Raw genomic sequence first — 21995 nt, 5'->3', positions numbered from 1 at the left:
TTTGGTGTCCTCTATCTAACGTAGGGAGTGGAAGAAGGATTGCTGTCCATAAAATAAGACTTCCGGTGATTTTTAACTTTCCTTGACAACAACATATCCAATTTCTGACGCAACGAACTTTATTGTTTACTTACAAATGGTTGAATATTATATTAACGACTCTTATAAACAGTTCTTGTTCAATACGTCTCATTTGAAGCACTAAATACGCATTGTTATTCACAATAAATAAATGAAGTAATGTTAAGATTAAATGATCTTATCAGTATTCTTCTCTACGAACTCCTCATGCATCTGCGCCATTTATTGTTTGTTACGGTGCGACTTTTAAGACAAACACTTAACCCCAGAATGGTTTGGTTTGGTTTGAATTTCGCGCAAAGCTACACGAGGACTATCTGCACTAGCCGTCCCTCATTTAGCAGAGTAAGACTGGAGAAAAGACAGCTAGTCATCACCACCCACTGCCAACTCTTGAGCTACTCTTTTACTAACGAATAGTGGGATTGACCGTTACATTATAACGTCCCCACAGCTGAAAGGGTATGTTTGGTGCGAATGAGATTCGAACCCGCGACCCCGGATTACGAATCGAGTACCTTAACCACCTGGCCATGCCCGGCCAACTCCAGAATGAAGTAGGACATAATTTTATTGTTTATTTAATACACAACCAATTTCTGCGCGTGAAATAACAATTTTTATTTTAATTATATTTATGAAATTGTACAAAAAAATCCAAAGCATACAACTTTTATATGATGATGACAAGTAAAGGATCTCATATCCTATTGTATATCATCTCACTATTGTAGTTGTTGAACTTCCCAAGAAAGGGCATAACGGGGTGGAATGAACGATAAAACGGTACAAAATACAGAAAACAACGTTATTTATGTAAATGTGTTTGCCAACTCAGATAATCAATTGAAGTTGAAAACTCGCTGTAAGGCTACATACAGGACACACGATACATTTTTAAGAGTCCCGATCACGAAGAAACTGACCACTAGGCGTTGCGCCAAATTTTGAAATATTTCCTATAGAATGCTGATTGGTAGAAAGAAACCACTTGGCTTTGCTATTTAGAACGTTTTTTTTTTCAAACTTGAAATCCATGAAGTATGACAAAAGATACAGGTGTATATAGCAGTAATGGTTTTAGAGGTTTCAGCGTTTCCATCTTCTCCACAACCCATATCATACACCTTGATTTCTTCATATCTATTTAAATTCTGACCTTTCAGGTCACTTGTCCTTCTCATTACTCTTCTTTCTCTACTTTCAGCATCATCTCATCGTTTCCAGTTAATACGATTTGCTTTATTCAAGTACGAATTCAAAACTAAATATCTACAAATGTCGCAGTCTCCTTTCTTTCCTTATGTTCCTGGCAAGGAAGTTTATAGATCTCATTTATGTACATTTTTTCAGTCAGAATATTATTGGATTATGGTTACATAGTTTGGCGCTTCCAATCCGTTTTCCGAGGGGGTCTCAAAACTTAACGCCATCATACGTATTGAATATTTAAAAAGATGAAAGTTTTTAAAAAATACACGCACACACACAATAATTAGTTTAACTTTATTAATTAACTATTTCTCTACTACATCATAGCCCGGTCTATTGTATACATTTATTATAAACAATAAATACATGGCATTAGTCAATCGCATAGAGAAAACGTGGTTATCAACGGAAAACATTTTTATAAATGTTCAGTAAATCAAATTTCGGGCTCTATAAAACAGTTACGACAAAAATGCACACAAATGAGTATGTTAACTAAAGGTTTCTGTTGACATAAACTAAAGCTATATAATGATATTGGGATCTGTTGAAGGCTTTCGTTTCGCTTTAAATTATTATTATGTCGAGAGGTTCAAAACATCATTCTTTTATATTTATTTATGTATCATATGGTTATGTAGAGAGCACGTGAGACCCCTGAACCATCAAGATTTCTGTGCTGAAGTAAACATACACACGCACATTTATATTCATAAGACTTTCTCATTTTTTATCTTAATCTTATATTATTATGGTTTCGAATGCCAAAATGCTGTATTAGTTTTCTTATTTGGCATATTGTCATAAGAACTGTAACAGTGAAAAACTTTTACTGGTCAAAGCCTCCTACAGTTAAGTTACCTATATGACAAGAAAGGAAGTAACAGTAAAGCTTCAATTTAGAAAAATATATTGTGAACGAGCTTAAAAGCACAGAGGGAAATCGTGCGTTGGTAATTAACTGTCCCTGAGGAACGTGTACATCACGCACGCACACGTATCTATTACATACACGTGAACCACTTAGGAACATCATTTGAAGTTATTGTAAAGAATCAACATGGGATCAACGCGGTCTTTTTGACGCCAAAACCGTTATATCACACATTCTATAGATGAGTATGTGGCGCCATGTAGATAAGGACTTTGTCTCTTCACAAACAGATTCAACAATGTATGTTAAATAACTAGTAAACTACCCATACTTTTGCAGATATCCGAAACGAATCTGATTTAAATGAATTACTATAGTTCATTTAAGAATATTGTTAAAACAAGAACAAAAAGTTCAGTTGTGTCCGTTGTAGAATGAAACATATTTAGGGGAAAGTTTTATAATTTAATTACTTTCATGGAGTTGGTATATTAATGCAGGCTATAAAACGAACAACGTATCTGCAGTTGTTTCATGTGCCCACACGCACGCTCCTTTTCTCGCAATCACCGATCTAGCCAGATGGAGAAAAACTGTCGACCCGTACTCAAACTTCCAGCCCGTACACAGAACAAAGTTATTAAAAAACTCTTACAAAATGAAGCTTAGCGTCTATTTATCTGCCGTTATTTACGTTGTGCATACATGTCTTAGGCTCTTAAGTTAATAATAACACTCACTAATAATTTCATTCATCTGTCTTATCTCTCTCTCTCTATCTGTCAAAGTTTCATGTCCAGATTCTAGTTAATTATTATTTTCAAAAAATCTTAACTTACGATGCATGTGGATCTGATGCTGGTTTGGATGGATAGCTAAAAACTGAATACTTTTATTTTATTCATGTATCAGGGCATTTTAGAACTACCATTTTAATTTTAGTTACGAAAAAACGTCAAAGTAAGCTCACAAAGCTGAAATATTGTGAGAAACATAGAAGCTAAATTCTAGGAGCAGCACAGGACGACATCCAAACTATTCTGGAGAAAGAAAGTTGACCAACTCCAGTTGTAATAAAGACATCAAAATATAAACCAAGATAAACATTTCTCGTCTCGTGTTTGAGATAACATATCTCACACAGTTTTAGTTTGAAAAATATATTCACAAATAACACGTGTTTCAGATAGCATATCTCTCACAATTTTAGTTTTTAACAAATATATTAACGAGTAGCACATTATAAACCCTAATAGTAAGTAAACTTTTACGAAATATTTCGCTACCCGACTGCTATAAAATTGTTTAGTACATTAGAAATATAAAAAACACAACTTAATTACACATTAAATAGATGTATAAATTTCATCCCAGTGCGCCAGGTCACGATGATTTCCACTTACCTTGTGTATTCATGCATTAATTAGATCTCTTAAATTAGAAGACAATATATAGGGCTGGTCCTGCCATCTAGTAGCTAACATGTCACTAAAATAAAAGTGAACGCCACAGATACTAGTATTAACTTTACACTTTAGTGTGCTTAGTAAGCAATCACGTTTAGGCTTCCTTTTATAATATTCTACATTAATATTTAAGCTCGGTAGGCTTGCACATTAATTCAGTGTCACTAATTTAAACAGTAGTGAGCATAGAAAACCACAAAGGTTAATATTGCCAAATCTATAAGCATGTTTTAAATAAAACGGAAATTTGTAACCATGTTTTTCGTATGAATAATCACTTCAAGGTATATACTTAAATATTTTTGAAATGGAAAGAACTAAATAAATACTAATTACTTTTGAGAATCTTTGATAAGGCCTCCTTAGCGGGAAAGTATAATCTGCCGGTTATACATACATATTACAAAAATATCTTCTCGTTAAACTCAAATTGGAAAGTAAACCTAAACAATTTCAGTTTCCTGGCAAATATTTAAGATAAATGTTAGCGTAAATAAACGGCCACTTTAATAGTTACTAAGTCTATAGAAATAAGAACGAATTTTGAAAAAAATGGGGTTTTTCATAATTCTTGTTTTGCTTCTCTGGTTTTTGATGAGGTTGTTCGTGCTGAAAAATTAAATGTATCCATATTCACTCTCGAATATAAATGTTAGACGTTATTTGCTAAAGCAATTATGTTAGTTAGTAACATCTAGTGTTAAGTTGAAAATTAATTTTTGGTGATCGACTTTTATAAATTTAAGCAAGAAGTAATGAACAATTTGAAATAAAGTGTTAGATATATTGATTTTCTAGACATCTAATAACATATACACTGTGTATTTGTGTGACATCGTTACAATGACTGTTAATGTCAAGAGATAAAAATTATTTAACTTAAGTGACTCTAGTGATAAGTTTATTATTGTAAGAATTAAAAATATATATAGTTTGTACTGGTCTTCCACGTGTGAATTAAAAACTTAGTTTTAATGAAATACGCTAGTGATAAGCAATACTAGGTTGCTATAAGTTTACTTGCAAGTTTCAGTTGCTAGCATATCCCGATGAGGCAATGGTAAATTTATATAGATTTGGTTTGGTTTGTTCCGAATTTCGCTCAAAGCTACACGAAGATTATCTGTGCTATCCATAAACTAGTCATCACCAGTCATTGCAAACTCTTAGGCTGCTCTTTTACCAACAAACTGGTATTGAACATCACATTAAAATGCTCCTACGGCTGAAAAAGGGAAAGCATATTTGATGGAACGGGGACTGCGAATCGAGCGCCCTAACCACTTGGCGACGCTGGGCCGTTTATAGATTTGCAATGTTAAAATCCTAGGTTCGATTCCCCACGATTGATATAAGAGATAGCCCAAAGTGAATCTTTTCTAACGAAACAAGGTCTCATACTGGGCAAACAACAAGGATTTGCTGTTATTGGACTGATATACTAATAGTTATGTAAATGTTTAGATGAGACAAAAGTTAGACATGTAAATGTGAATTACCTACAGTTAATAAACATCTGGTGGAGTATGTTACAATTTTAACAAAGCTAACAGGTCTTTTTTTTTAATTTTAATGATCCAGAAGCCATAAACAGTAATTTATTTACTTACGTAATTATTTATTGATGTATAGCAACAGGATATTAATTTTAGGCTATACAGATATAAGAATTTTAATGTGTTTTCAACCACAACAAATATACTTTTTATTGTTGGATCTTTCTGGGCTCTGGCTTGTTATGCCAGAAGATGTCGTTAGAGCTAAATTTAATAATCCTTGGTGGATTTTAAAGATTTTTGATAAAATGCTTTTCATATTCGTCCTTATTGGTCAACGTTTCCCCTTGCGAGAATTGTTTTAACTAATTTACTTAGCCTATCTTTTATTTCGCTGGGTACAATCTAAATACGTGCAAGAAATATAACGATACGATTTTGTTACTGAACGTTAAAGAACCCGATTTTCCAATTCATACCTTGGAGTCAAATCTTTAAAATTCTAAAATGATTCTTGGGTTATTACTAACATATTCTGATCGACAAAATATAATGAAGTTTGGGAACAACTCTCATTTTTATTATTAAAATAGAAAGGAGGTTAGTTTCCAGCTACATAATGGTTTTAGCGACTCCTAACTCTTTGAATATCGTTATAAATAAGGTTTATGAAAATGATGCAATCCCTGATTTCAAAGGAAATTGAAAAATTTACACCTGAACAAGACTACGACACATGGGCCAGGTTAGAAACCTCCAGGTTCAGGTAAAGTCATCCGTAATTTATAACTGTTAACCAGAGGAGAACAACTAACTATTCACCAGTACCCAGATACTCTTTATCAAATAAAGATTAATTACATATCACGATTATAACGCATCTACAGCTGAATATTCAAAGCGTATCCAGCGACATAATGCAGCTCGTACCTTAGACTTTTACATCTGTAGCCTAGCACACTAATCTACAAAATACATTCAGTCAATTCTTATCAAACATTTCAAAAATATTCACTTCACTAAAGCCATCTACTCTATGTATAAATGCGATTTATTTGGCTTACAGTTGGAAAAGCATATATACTTTGTGCAGTTTTTGTTGCTTTTTTGTAGCTTTTATTAAAATTCAATCTTACCTATCATCTTGAAGGACGTTGATGGTTCTAGGAGCTGCACCTCTATCTGAGAATATGCTGTCTTTCGTCTTACTTGAGACTTTTCGACCATATAAGGAAGCTCCACCTTCACTCATGTATCCACTAGCAATGTCATCTACTTTATAAACGAGTCCAGGCCTAAGAACATCTCCATCACTCATGTATCCTGCTGCTAAGTCAACAGAATCAACATCGGAAGAATAGTCGATATCTAAAACGCCTTTGCTTGTGGAGAATGTTCGTTTTATGGGAATGCCATATATTCTGGACGAATCTCCCGTTGTAAGAATTTGTCTCGAGAGACCTAGTCGTCCTCCACCAGTTCCACTAAAATCCGTCAAAAGGCGTAAACCGGGAGACTGTAGTTTGTTAGCGAAATTACGAGTGGCAGGGAAAGGTCCCAGGCTGCGAATATAACCATACGTGGAAGCACGTGTGATGGGTTGCATGGGTTTGATGTTAACTATGACATCATCAGCCTCTTCACCAAATGAGGCTTCGGTGTCACAGCTAGGGCCGTCTGTTTCTTTTGGAACATCTTTGACTGCAGAACGCCTATTTTTTATTTCGGTCACCATTTCTGCACTTGGAATAACCTCCGGCTTGACCGAATCTGACTCTCTAGATTTTGAATTTCTTGAACAATTATCTGATATCGGATTGGATTCCCTTTGTGAACCTTCACTTCCTCGTCTCGTCTGACTAGCTTGCATTGGTACATTAGAGTTTTCGGGTCTTCTTTCTTCTAGATTATCTTGCTGACGTGTTGATTTTTCTTTGGTAGCATTTGAAATGTTGGTATTCATAATTGGGGAAACTTTAGCAACACTAATGGTTCCCTGAGAACCTTCCCTGGTCCTTTCGGTTACTGAACGATCAGATTTTGGTAATGATGAGGTGCTGCCATTTTCTTCAGGTTGTCTGCAATTACTGACTTGTCTATTTTCCAGGATTTGTCGGTTGATTTCAACTGGGACGTAAATGTCGTCTCTAGACAACTTCACTGGTGTATGACTTTCCTGGGACATAATTGGTCTGGGTATTGACAAATAATTCACTGAACTGCTGGAAACCGACTGAGTTACGTTAGAAGTTGGAGCATTACTATGACGACTTTCTTCTTTCGGTGGTTTTGAAGTTCCTTTTACTGCTGCTGTTGGTTTTGGAATGCCACTATTCACAGTTTCTTGCGCACTCACTTGAGCATTGCTACGATCAGTATGAAGGCAATATGTTATGCTCTTGTCTGCCATTATACCATCGCCACACACTGAACCAGTATCCATGACGCTTCCCACACTTCCAGAACTGGCTGTCTTGATAGCGCGTTCAGTTTTTGGAATAAGACTGGAAATTTTGGACTGACGAATTGGATTATCTGGTTGGATACTTTTACACAGCTGACCTTGTCCGTCACTAGGCTCTTGATTTTGACTCGATGCTTCTGTTCGACCACCGACTCTACATCTGCCGCATTCTCCTTCGTTATTTTTCAGTCTTGGAAGCGAACCCGTTCCTGAAATGTCGCCTCGACGGGGCAAACTACCGGAGTTTACAATTCTGGATCCGTTCGCATTTTTCGCTTGGATTATTCGAGATGACTCCACATCTTTCCCTTGAAAGAATAATAAAAAAGGGCAGTTTCTACCAATTTAAAATTTACCAACAACTGCATAAGCTCAAGAAGAAAGTATAACTAAACTCAAAAGTGAAATCGAGATAACTGAACAACATAATGCTAGGCTTTCTTTATTTAGGTATTCAAACAAGTTATGATGATAAACCAGAAAACAAATTATTAAGCAGCAGTTGTATATACTATATCAATAAGAACCATTAAATGTGTAATAAGCTAATTGGATGTAGTAATATTATTTTCCATCATAAAATTTTTAGTAATACAGTCTAGAATTTTTATTGACACATAACTGAACAAACAATGACTTGACAAATTTGAAACGAGTCGACCATACCCCTGAAAGAAGTTTTATTGTAAATGTTACACAAATGAGGGTTCTGTGACCTTACAAAACAAAGTGTATTTTACAACACGATTTAAATGCGAATAAAGACCGGATGTGGCTTAGTTGTTACAGTTTTCACCTTGGATCAGTGTTTGTTTGTTTTTGAATTTCGCGTTAAGCTACACGAGGGCTATCTGTGCTAGCAGTCTCTAATTTAGAAGTGCAAGACTAGAGGAAAGTCAGATAGTCATTACCACCCACCACCAGCAATTGGGCTACTCTTTTACAAATGAATAGTAGTATTGACCGTCACATTAAAATGCTCCCACAGCAAAAAGGGCAAGCATATTTGGTGTGACGGGAATTCAAACCCGTGACACTCAGATTATACGTCGAGTGCCGTAACCACCTAGCCATGCCGGGCCTTGATCAATGTCCATGGATGCGGTCCCGTTAGAACAAACAAAAAATCCCGCTCCGCGCACGGAGGTATTAGGTATATTATAAAAAGAAACGATCAAATCCCACTATCCGATTGGGAAAGCCAAAACGATAACAGTGGATGTTGTTTACTAGCTGCATCCCTTTTGGTCTATGAGTTCAAAATTAGAAATAACTAACGCGGGCAACTTTTATGTAGCCTTGCGCGAAGATCTCAAACAAACACACAAATACTGATAATGTGACTTAATATACGATTTCATGAGTTGACATTGCATCTTTCCCTGACTTTTAGCCTCCTACTTAAGTACAGTTGATTTTCTTCTTTACGCTTTTCGTATAATTTTAACATCCATAATTTCAAACTAAGCTGTCCAACATCTTGCATCAAGCTGTCATTGCAGGCGCTGGTAGAAAGACCTAGTCACAAAATAACAGGAAACTATCACTTACCTACTTATTTAAAAACACTAATTTCCAATTCACAAGCTTCTGAGAAGCGATAAAACTTGAAAAATGTCTAAGAGTACTTGTAATATAACGTATTCTAAACAAGTAATAGTGTAGTATTTGCCTTTAAAGGTTGGAGTGCAAATGTTTTCCAACCAGTGTCTATTTGTTTGTTTGTTATGGCAAAGCTACTGAGGCTGACGTCCCTAATTTTAAGTTGAAGACCAGAGGGAAAGCAGTCGGTAGACAGAGCCCATTGTCACCTTTTAGAGTACTCTTTACAAACGAACTGTGGGGGTTGACTGTCACATCATAATGCTTCCACAACTAAAAAGTAGAACATGTTCATGTCCAGAACCACGTTTCGATTTCGCAACCAACAGATTGTGCATAGAGCACTCTTAACTATCATCAGGGTATATGACATCACAAAGCAACTTTTACGTCACACAGAGTTAGCGATTAAGGCTTACTAGCTCATTATCCACAAAATGGTTTAGAAAAAAAAAGTTAACTTTCATTTTCTCGGAAAACAGATTTTTAATAAATTCGGGTTTCCACGACACAAATAGTAAATGTAATCTGTAATATCTTGGATATTGTTTTATTAATACAACGATACTCTCGATATATGCAGTACTCACTTCCAGTCGAAGTAGGTTTCGATATAGTTTGTCTAACGCCACTCGAGTTTCTGCTACCAGGTGTTCGCTTGGCTAAATTTTTGACTGCAGCGTCGGACCTACTAGCAATTCCTTGTGTCGACATAGAGGGCGTGCAAGGTGCGGGGCTGGGTCCTGACGCTGCAGATAGTAAGTCTGAGCCGTCTGTGGAAGAGCTGATTCTTGGGTCACTACAAAGACTGGTAGAAGAGTCACTACGTTCGCTGCGTGCCGAACTGAATCCACTGCTACTACTCGTACGTTTAGAGAAGACGCCACCTACAAAAAAAAACAACCAACAAAAACCGGATAATTTTATCTGGTTCCTCTAATATCGTTAATTTAGTACACACAAGACAGTAAAATAATTCAATTTTGTAACTGTAAACCAACTAGAAAAAAAAAGATATACTCAAAATTCTGTGTTTAACACATTAAATCTTACAAATTAATTCAAACTTTTTGCTAGTCAATTATTTTTCCTCAACAAAAATAGCCCTATTTTACTTGTTTTTAAATAGGAAACATGAAATAAAACCATATCTTATTACATTTTTCTTCACTAGGCCTGCACAGAATTTTATAAACAAAAGTACATAATAGTTATTTGGAAGAAGTGTACATAAGAAATTACACATCACATTTCTTTCTCAATGTAATAAAATACGCAAAATATCAGGTAAAATGCTGGTTAAATCAAGCAATAAATATCAGACGAAAGATTTCCGAAACGTCGTCCTCTACACTTGTGTCTCCACAACAGGCAGTTGCTGTCCATTCTACAAAGTTTCATCATTAATACTGTGCCTAAACAATCTATCAAAGATGTTTAATGCCTAAGTTGGTGAACATGATCCGTTAAGTCAGTGAGACACAAACTGCCAGTGTTGCAACATTATGCTTCGCAGATTTGACGTTAGACACCTTTGTATTAATCAAAAACATTAACATAAGTCATTTATTTCAACATATGAAGAAAGAAAGAAAAAAAGGACTTACTTTTCTCTACTTGTTTGTCTTTGTAATTTGTCGGTTTGAGTTTGTCCGACCCGGAATTGTTATGATTAGTGGCACTTTTGCCACTGTCGATACCAGTGACTCCTGGTGAATTTCGCAATGCAACACCAGAAATTGACTTAATGGGAAGATGTGATGCAGATGAAGTAGATGATGAAGAAGAAGGTCTTTAAAATGTACAAAAATAATAATAAATAAAAGTACAAAATAATAATGCTTAACGTTTTAGCGACGTAATGAGAAAACTTTTTTGATAACCTTAACACTTCACACACACATTTTGGATACATATCTTACACACTGATATTGCTATGAATTAGTCTATGAACTAGTCAAACAATCCTGATGTAGTGGAATCTTCTGAAAAAATCATACTCTTTCAAAGGCCCTCTAGTGGACTCACACCCCTAAAAACCGGGTATCGATACCCGTAGTGGGCAGAACACAGATATCCCATTGTGTAACTTTGTTATGTCAGCTTATGCTATTATTAAAGTCACCACAAAGCACTGTGTTTAATTCTAAACAACAAATACTTTCATAATTCATTTTAAGCACCTGTTAAGATAAAGTTACTGTTATGACCTATGCAGGATAAAACGTTTATTAATGCTCATATACGTTTGTAAATAGTGAATAAACTTCATTAATGACCTAACTATGAATATATTTAAAAATATCAAAGAAAAAATTATACTTAAAACGTTTTGTGCCCACGTATCCATAAAATGTATTGTCTTCATATAGATCCCAACTTAGCATAAGAAGGAATCCCAAATAGCTGCGTCAATTCCTTTGGGTAAAACTTAGAATAAATTAATCTACAACACCTCCCCCCCTTTTTATTGTTTAATAGCTAAATTTTTTGTGCGCCAGTATTACAAAACGAAAGGCGCGCGTATACCCGATTTGATTTTATTACTAATTGATATTTTTTGGGAAGGACTAAAGTAAATTAATCTATGAGACTTTAGACATGATCAAATACATCAATCGAAAGGGTTTGACCTTCCGAGTCAAGAAATGACGAAGCTACGAGCTAAACGTCTGTATTTGGAAAAACAACAACAAACAAACTCAACCATCTTACGAGTCGCTATGTCGCGGCTAAGAAGAAAAATAAATAAACGAAAGAAAGAAAAAGGAAACGAAATTCTCCACTGTCTGATAACAATGTTTCTGTGGTCATAACAATGACAAGTGCTAATAATGAACAATTTGTTTTTCACTTTTAGGTCAGCATCTCACAAAGAACATCTAGGTTTTAATTATTATACTAAGTTGTATCACTTTTTATATAGCAGTGAACTAATTGCCTATATACGATTGATGTAATTTATAATGTTAGTTCTATTTACTAATACATACATATACGGATTAATGCTCAAAATATCTTAAAAGGATAATTCTGATCATCAAAGTTTGAAATAATTATTTTAAATTCAGAATATTTTTGCCGTTAATAAGAACTTCTGTTTTGTCAGCTCTTCATTTCCGAGAAATACCAAAATACTCACATGAAGAAACTTGTAGAGAAAGTATGGTTTTTGAATTAAGAACGACACTACACAAGCTAACTAAAGATATTGTCTTCATCTTTATATAGTTTAAACGTGCGTACTTTTAAAATACACATTTTACTACTAGAAGTAATGGGGCAACATACCCTAGCTGGTAATCAGTCTACCCTATATGTTGTCAAGGTGCTGCGGTAAAAAAGGAGAGGTTGGTTTTTGAATTTCGCGCAAAGCTACACGAGGGTTATCTGTGCTAGCCGTCCATAATTTAGCAGCGTAAGACTAGAGGGAAGGCAGCTAGTCATCACCACCCATCGCCAACTCTTGGACTACTCTTTTACCAACGAAAAGTGGGATTGACCGTAACATTATAACGACCCTACGGCTGAAAGGGTGAAAATGTCTGTGTGACTGGGACTTGAACCCGCAACCCTCAGACTACGAGTCCAGCGTCCTAAACACCTGGCCATGTCGAGCCAAATATAAATGCAAGGGATAAGTGATTACGTAAACTCGCAATTCAAGGATGGGATTAATTGTATTCTGTCAGTCGTTGCATAGTTTAGCTTGTTAACCGTTTAGGTCAAAACGATTTTCAAGCAAATAAAGAAGGCGTATCCAATCAATACAAAACTGAAAACTGCTTTTAAAGTGTAAATACACGATTTACCTTGAATGGTTACGTTCAAGACTTCCTTTGTCACGTGTCACTACGCCACTTCTTGGCTGAGGAATGAACGAACCGTGTGGTATTCCTGAAGAGTGTGCGGACACAGAACTACTGGAAGACGGAGGGGCTTTCGAAGGAAAGCCACTACTGCCTATAAAAAACAATAAAACTTTGTTACATTTTTATACTTTATATATATTTATGTAAATCAAAATTGTAGAATATTCATCACGTCTGTAGGCTATTAACAAATCACTGTCCCTCCCAGCGGCTGGCGCGGTGCAGGTAACTCCCCACTATATTTTTGTGCTTAAAATAAATTACCGCAATATACAAAGTGACAGAACCTATTATTTTAAAATCCTTAGTTTTTAATGTGGCACAAAATTAAACACGTTACTATAAACAGTTTAGAAACAACAAACAGTGTTTCTAATTTTTAAATCCAGAACTTTCTTACGTCGATAGTACTGATGAATCGATGCGTTTTGATCGTTAAATCGCTTTCAAACAATTAGTTGACGTAAAAAAAAAAGAAACTTGTACACACGTACAAAAGGTTTGTATCAAAAAGACGTTTTGTTTCTCACCTCAGTAAATGAAGGCAAGTAAACGTATTTACAAGAGAAAACATACTGTATTTGATTCTGGGGTTAACATTTTTAAACGCCACAGAACCAAGTTTGAGATATGTCGAATAATCCGAATTCTGAAACATGCTATGCCAATGTAATCCTATTTATAACAGGAACAAAAGGAGGAGTTTCCGTGAAGCGTCCGGTGTGACGCTTTTTAAAACAGCAATATTGACAGAAAGGTTTCTTCAGAGCATCCAATCTAATGCTCTTTAGAACAGCAGCACTTAAAGAGTGTTTCTGTGAAGCACGACAGCGATCTTACTAGGAAAACCAACAACAGCAAGAAATTACACTTACTGCTATTGAATGAATTCTGTTTAACTAAACTTACAACAATTAATTGCGTTCACACAAGTCCCTCCCATTCCCATATGATATTGCCGATTGAGTACCTTGTATTTAGTCGCAATTTGTCTTCTATGGTGATGTTTTAAATTATGCGTAGTCACGAGTCTACAAATACTTGTCTTCACACGAAGCGCAACGTGATCGTGTGAGAATACGCTTGCCGAGTGTTACATCACGAGCTCAGTCACTGATTCGCGTGATCTATAAAAGGAAATATAACCTGAAAAGTATTAAACTTACCAAAAGGTGATATTGGAACAAAGGAAAAATATGTAATATTAAAAACTCACTTGGGAGTACAAAGTGCTTCTGTAACATAACTGAAATTTTGTACAAAAATGTTTTATAAATAACTATTTAGATATAATTTGTCTGCTCTCTTTATATTAAAATAAAACATGATAGACAACTTACCAAAATATACAGCACTTCAAAAACAAAACTAACCTAAAAGTGTAATGATTGGTTTTTCTTACTCGGAATGACACTTTATGCACAAAATTGGGATAACAAGTCATGTCAGAGATCCCTATGATTCAGATATAGCCGTTCCTAATTTTGAATTGCAGGTTAGACAGAAGACAATTAGTCAGGTACACCCGCCGCTTGAAGCGACTACTCATTACCGAATAGCAGAATTGACTGTTACTTTTATAACTCGCACACAATTGAAAATGCAAAAAACATGTTTTGCTATCACTACGTCTAAAATCCCCAAACCAATACACTAACCATCAGCTCATGCTCGGTAAAAGAATAGAGCTATTAGTAACCAAACTGGATAACAAGATACAACTTAAGCTGTGTTGTACACTCTTGACATCATTCTGAGCCTCAATGAAGCATTAACAATTAATGTAACAGTTATTATGATATTCTAATGCAGACAGCTAAAGTTTTTAAAAAATAGCGCCATGAAAACGAGATACAGGCAGGTATTAAAATATCAGTTATTTCGAAATATATAAAATTGGCGAGATTTAAGTTTGGTTGATCTAGTCACATGACATACCTGAGTGAAACGGATTACCTGCAGAAAGATAATGGAAGTAATTAATTATTTTGTAGAACATCTATTGCTAAGACCAGGAAAACTAGTCAGAACGCGTGTACTTCCACGCAAATAGCAGTATTATATCACGTAACGTCTGTAGAACGCTCCGAGAAACGAGACGTTTTGTGAAAGCTTTTATAAGTAATGTAATTACATACCGAGTGCATATGTCAATATTTGTGAAAAGATTACTTAATTAAAAGCAAAACGAAAAAAGAAACAAAACTGTCAGGATGATGACCTAAAGAAAGAATAAAAAGACAAAAAATGAAAGTGTTCTTTTATACGAACGATTGCATCAGACAGATAGAACAATACTTACATAAATGCCTGTTTTATGAAACCTACCCTCGTTCTGAATGTGTGAAAAGACGATAATTTAACAGCTTACAGTTATCTTGTACTATATGGAAAATACTATTTATTGTGAACGATAAAAATATACTGTAGCCTTAACAGCAGTCGTATGTTTGACAGTTTCGCAGAAAGCTATTGAAAGAGCTATCTGATGTTCTTAATTTTGAAATGACGGATTAGAGTGACGAGGACTAGTCAACAGAACCCTCGAATGATCTAACAGTGTAATTTGACCGTTACTGTTATAACAAGCTCACATAACAAAGTGTGGAGCGTGCTTTTACGAAAAAAGGTTACTCTGATTCACAATTCAGACACATTAACTACATCTGTACGGAAATCAATAAAGTGTCATAACATCCCAACAAGATATGAGTAGTTACAACTATAAAATAATCATGCTATTTAATCATACTGCAAAATAAAAAAAAGTATTTAAATAACTAAAGTATGATTTTAACGAAAAACATTATTTGGTAGTGAGTTATCATAAGCCACTAAACTATTTGTTTTTCGTTAAGCGCATAGCTATACATCGTGCTGTCTCCACTACTGAAATCTAACCACAAATTTTATCGTTATAAAGTCCTGAAGTTTACTGCTGAGCCACCAGTGGGAAGTCTTTACATGATAAATAACACTAGGCGCAACTTATACTGTGGACTGACGTATATGACGAAGTTCATTGCGTATCTATATGACAAAAAACACTTTAAAGTGGCCAAGTGGTTAAGGTGTTTGACTCGTAATCTGAGATCCGCTGGTTCGAATCCCCGTCATCTCTAACATGCTCGCCCTATTCGTTGGTAAAAGAGCAGCCCAACAGTTGGCGGTTATGACTAGCTGCATTTCCTGCTAATTTAGGGGTGGCTAGCGCAGATAGCCCTCGTGTAGCTTTGAGCGAAATTCAAACAAACTTCATAGCATCCTACGATCTAACGACCAAGATTTTGTACGAGTCAGACGACAATATATTCTCCTTACAGTAAGTGGTTAAATCATTAATTTCTCGATATTACATAAAGCAGTTTCGTACGATAGACTTACTTGTTAAGTTCAACGATTTGCCAGCTAAACCAAATGAGTTAAAACAAAGAAAAAATACATTTTTCGATCAAACAGTGTAATGACTAACATTTAAAAAAAGTCCAATATATATATTTTATTATTTTGTAAAGTTATTATTAATAGAACATTTTGTCCTTCATTTCACATGACTTAATTCCATCTCTTACTGTTTTGATAGACAAGACACGAGTAGTTTCCATACCAAAATGCCACCGAGAGATGGCGCCAAACATTAAGATTACTGTTTTAGTTTGCAAGATAAGGCGCAAATATAACTACTAAATACAAACATTCAACATATGCAAATATGAATTTAGTATTAAAATCAATTAGTAGCCCCATATCATATTTTAGGTATTAAAAACATGCGGTTTGGCTTTTTGCCAACGAAGCCACGAGTAATTTGCCTGTATAAAAAGCTTCAACTCTAGATGGGTAGCTCTACACCTAATCTGCAAATTTTTTTGTTCGTTTTTAAAATCCATTAATCCTGTTAATATTAAGTATTCAACATATATCACTTGAGATTATTTCAATTTAAGAATCAAGTTACACGTATATCAGAAGACAGTGTAAAATAAGTTGGCAAACTATCCTTGTTACTGTAGTTTGGCTCGTGACTTTAAACAGATGATTACGCGTAACAATAATGTGCTTGTCATTATCTTTGGAACAGTAAGTCGCGGTACTAGGAATATATCACGTGATGAGCGACCGTTAGAGCCTCGCGAACCACAGTTTAATTTTTGTTTTACTTACGTCACAAATTTAGAGAAGGACGTTGTTGGCCCAGAGTTATGCAACTTTTAACGCATTGAACTTTCAACAATTGTTTCTTTGTTTGAGAACATTTGAGCAAAGTTACATAAATACCATCTCTACGTAGCCGTTCCTAATCTGAAACTGACGAACCATATGGAAGGAAGCACGTGAACATCAACAGTATTCTGTACCTACTCTTGTCAGAACGAAGAGCGATTTTTTTTCTACAACAAAGCCACATCGGGGTGGCTATCTGCCGTGCCCACCGAGAGAAATAGGGCCCCTGATTTTAGCGCTGTAAATCCCACGAATAGTGGGATTTGATCCTTATTCTTGTAGCGTACTAACAACCTCAAAGAGTGAAAAGTATTTTTACGTCAACGGGTCGTGAATGCTGAATTTTCAGATCCGCACTCCAGGTACACTATTCAATAGACCACGACTTGTTATTTTCAGTGAAGTCTACAATAATGATAATAAAAAAGAAGGAAGGATTCTAATGTATTGTTAACACTTATATTGTAAATGTTAAAGACAGAACTTTTAAGTCTGATGTCAATTTGTCGATTAATTTTGAGTATGTCAACATATCAAAAAATTAGCTATGAACTTTATTTTCGTTAATTTACTACTCTGACCTCACTATCTTATGATCATCCTTCGGATGTCAGTCATTGTTGTTAAATGGCAACTTAAAATATTAAAACATAGCAGACGTAACCCATTCTGTACAACTTTATAAAATATTCACAAGGAACAAACATCAACTGCCCGATTCTGCGAGGTAGTTGATGAAATGGTTATTGCGAGCCACTATCCCTGCTAAGTGAATTATTACCTTTTCTACGAAGTTCTAAAACAAGCCTTTTAGATACGTAAGACAAGTTCTTCCAGTTCAGTGATTTTGCCAGTTTTTTTTAAAATCAGCACCAGAGTAAATGAGTGGTAAGCAATTAATTTTATTACCAAATAAAACCAAAACAAAATAAAAGAACAAGCTTACAGCTCAATAAACGAAAGCGCAATTCTGCTGATTCATAATCAGTAACAATTTACTAACCCTCAGACTGTCTTGAATATAATTGCTACTCATCCTCAGTTCCTCTGATTATCACAAAGTTGATAGGTACGAGAGTGACTAAGTATTGCATAACATGTTCGGGCAAATTGGAGGGTTCTGAGGTTTCTAGTGTGTTCATATCCATCATCAAACATGATTGTTCTATCAGCCCGGAGGAAGTTATAATGTGATAGTCAACCCCACTATTCTTTGATAGAGGAGCACAAAATTTGGCGTCGAGTGTTAGGAACGACTAGCAAAGATAGCTCTAGTGTAGCTTTGCGCAAAATTCAAAACAAACCGTATCTTTGTTGGCTCCGCTTCTTAATGGTTGTTTACCAGCACAAGAGAAAAGAACTTGCAAACACTGGAACGAGGCATGTTTGAACGAAAGATAATGTTTGCGTAAACTTCTAAAATAAGTCAGAAAAAGAATGAATATCAGAATAGTAGTCATAATTAAGTGTTCCTGAATTTTACAATAAAAACTCGAATACAAAAGCCTTTCCAGTGGCACAGCGGTATGTCTGCGGACTCAACACCACTAGAAACCGGGTTTTGAAACCCATGTACTGGGGAGGGCAACAGAGAGTAAATGGCTATGTTTGTTTGAAGTTAAACACAAAGCTACACAATGAGTCATCTGTACTCTGATCACTTCGGGTATCGAAACCCGGTTTTCAACGTTTTAAGTCTGCAGACATACCGCTGTGCTACGGTGGAGAGGGAAAGCGAGCAAATTACGTAACTATTTAATGTACATGCGCATATCGGAAAAAAATATAACACACATTAAACTTATAATTCGAATCCTTCATCGTGTCCGGAATTCGATTTCCTGTGATGAACATAGCGCAGTCAGCTTTGCGTTGAAACATCTTTTAGAACATAACTAAAGCCGAAACATTTGGACTATGAAAACCAAGGGATATCAGGCTTAAAGGTGAATTTTACAGAAAAAAGAAGAAAAAAAAACTTTGCAGTCAAAAGAACTACTCATACTGATTAATTTTGCAGGTTCACATTTTTATAAAAAATATCTGCTAATAAATGAAACACATAACTTGGTGCAGAAAGAGCCCTTTCCGAGCGGCAATCCGAACGTTTTAGTTTTTACGTTTGCCGCTAGGAAAAGTACTGTGACGTAATAGTTGCAAAACAAACCGCCAACGCCAGCGCGTTGAATGCAAATAAACATGGCTAGTGCATACGGAGAAACAGAGGCGGAATCTGTTTTGACTTTGTGTTCTGAACAGTGTAGAGTAGCGCCATATTAATTCAAACCTACTCTGAATGAACCTAGAACAGTTACTTTTGACACATATCTGACAAGTTCTAGTGATGAGGACAGTTCCACAAGTGAGAGTAGCGATACTGTGAATGATACTGATAGCGCCTAGGCCTGTTGCGAGTCGGTCATACCTCCAGTGGAAGAATGGTAAGCCTAAGTCATAACAACAAATATGGTCTGTATTATTTCAAGTGCAATTTTAAGCATCTCGAAACCTGTCTGGTGTTTATAAATTATTGGTAGCACAGACTGGGTTTTATTTGTTTATACTTTGCTGACTATGGTAACTAATACTCGGCCCTTCCACAATAATTGTACCGGGTATTTATGATTCGTAACAAAATGAATTTCAGTTATACGTCATAATTCTGTCTATAAAATCAAACTAGATGTAGCAGTCTGAATGGTTAATTTATCTTGAAATGTTAAATTTGAAAAATGGAGTTATTCAAACTTTTCCATGCTTAAAAATGACACAAAAACATCTACAGAATGATCTACCAGTTTTTAAACTTGGAATATACTCTATTTGGAATAGATTTGTCCACTGTCTAGACTAGGAAATCAAGGTTTCACTGACTTTCAGGTGCCACAAATGCAAAACACACTCATGAATGTGAAATGTGTATGTCTAGTTATGTTCTTCAAAAACTTGTACTTTTTAAATTATTATATTATACTAGTTATTGTTTATCGCTTTATACTGCACACATACAACTAAGTTTGTTGTTCTTTTCGTGACGGCAAGGGATGGCTTCAGAGGGGTGGAACTTGTATGCTGCAGGCTGAGATCGGTCCTCAGCTCTACACGAGGAAAGATGGTGGGGAGGATCCTATCTACTGCCTATGTTTTTTTTCAGTATCAATCTTCCTGGCTTGAAACCCAAGGAATCCAAAACAGTTGGATCCGACACAAAACATGAGCGTTCAAAGTGATCTTGACAAAGCTTTGCATGGTGTGAAGGAGTCCAGTTCTTCCTACTGACCATCCGCACCCACTGTCGCCACCTTGCCGGTCCCTTCTCCTTGCACGGAAACGAAAAGAAGCTTTTGCCCAATGCCGAACCGTTTTTACAACCATAAGCAATGCAGACAATGTTATCAGAAAACAAACATAAAGTAGTAATATCAAGACAAAAAATAGTCTCACAGAGTATGTAATCCGAAAAAAGCACCGATAGATGTATATAAAACACCAGCACTGAAAAGAACACAATGGTCGGCGCGCAACCAAGCGCGCTTGGCAACTATTACGTCATAGTTGTAAAACGTCACGGAAACAGCCGAACGACCGAGAGGAACTTGAGTTCGAGGACCCGCATATTTTGTTTCATGTTTTACTCAAAAACTAGTGTTTAAAAATATGGGAACCACACTGAATTATACCTAACCAAAGTACAGTTTCGAAGGCAATTATTAAATTTGTTGAAAATTTACCTTTAAGTTGAAGCGATACAAAAGTCTTGAAACACACACAATTGTCATCGAAGTGTACGATAACTTTGAGTCAGACGGTCTTTAACGTGATTCAAAATAGTTACCTGATGTAAACAACAGAAACGTCATTAACACGTGTTCAAGTCCATAAAAACATCTTGTAGAACCTAAGTCTGATGAAATGTCACCTAACATCCTCATTTAAAGAACGTAAATCTTATTTAATATCAATACTTCTGGCAAAAGTAAACCATTTAGTTCTTTTAAAGATCACATTCAAATAATGATACTAATATAGCACGAAAAAGAATTTAGTAATAATCAAAATTAGTAATGTTTCTCACCATTTTTTAAAATACTAAACTTTCAGTCCGTCATTCTTCGTAGTCTAGTGGCCGAGTGAACGTTACCACTTGAACACAGTTGACAAAGTAATATGCAAAAAGAGATTACCACAAATAAATAGACATCTTTAACACGTATTGCTCTACAGCGTTTAAACAGTAAAGTTTTTCTGAGTGAACACTCATGAGATGATTTAGTTTACCGTTGTGCTTTAGTGTTAAACTAGATTTAGACAAGTTCAAAACAGATACATGCAAAACCAGAAACGACTTTTCCGAGAACGTAATCTGAGCCAACGGATTTCACAACCCAAGCTTTGAATCATACATAGGTTACGCCACGCCAACAGTAACATTTAACGATCATAACACCACATAGTCAGGTCTTAACACATCAGACCAGCAGCTTCTAAATAACGAATTTCTCGAGCTTCCAAACTTGAAATCTATTTCGTTATATCGGTGTTTTTCTTGCGAAATAAATCAATAACTACTTGGAGAAAGCCGTGTTCGTACTTAAAACAGGTGTTCCAAGAAAGAGCAAGTGAAACTATATGCAACACATAACACTGATCTTTAAGTCGAGATGCACCATTCTGTGTTGTACTAATTTATAAAACAGTATTTGT

The 21995-nt window shown here is 35.5% G+C and overlaps 2 protein-coding genes across 5 annotated transcripts in view; one reads left to right on the top strand and one right to left on the bottom strand.

The window, feature by feature from the left end:
• The window catches only part of LOC143222893 (uncharacterized), a 198753-nt gene that overhangs the window by 74545 nt on the left and 102213 nt on the right, over positions 1-21995 (bottom strand). For both annotated transcript variants that reach the window (XM_076450040.1, XM_076450050.1), the window contains exons 8-11: positions 13008-13158; positions 10803-10987; positions 9786-10082; positions 6266-7901 (exon numbers count right to left, since the gene is read on the bottom strand). In XM_076450040.1, coding sequence (XP_076306155.1) covers positions 6266-7901; positions 9786-10082; positions 10803-10987; positions 13008-13158 — 2269 coding nt within the window. The remainder of the gene's footprint in view (positions 1-6265; positions 7902-9785; positions 10083-10802; positions 10988-13007; positions 13159-21995) is intronic.
• Positions 19365-21995, top strand: part of LOC143222906 (uncharacterized) — a 48993-nt gene continuing 46362 nt past the window's right edge. The window contains exons 1-2 of one of the 3 annotated variants that reach the window (XR_013012587.1): positions 19365-19732; positions 20334-21357. Coding sequence is in view for 1 of the 3 variants with exons in the window: in XM_076450082.1 (XP_076306197.1) it covers positions 19675-19732 (58 nt within the window). In the remaining 2 variants the exon portion in view is untranslated. Of the gene's footprint in view, positions 19733-20333; positions 21358-21995 lie in introns of those variants that run through there. The other 2 variants (XR_013012584.1, XM_076450082.1) reach the window with 2 other exon arrangements.

This window comes from Tachypleus tridentatus, chromosome 1, assembly GCF_004210375.1.
Source record: "Tachypleus tridentatus isolate NWPU-2018 chromosome 1, ASM421037v1, whole genome shotgun sequence".
Taxonomy (NCBI): Eukaryota; Metazoa; Arthropoda; class Merostomata; order Xiphosura; family Limulidae; genus Tachypleus; species Tachypleus tridentatus.
This window is presented reverse-complemented; position numbering and strand designations above follow the sequence as displayed.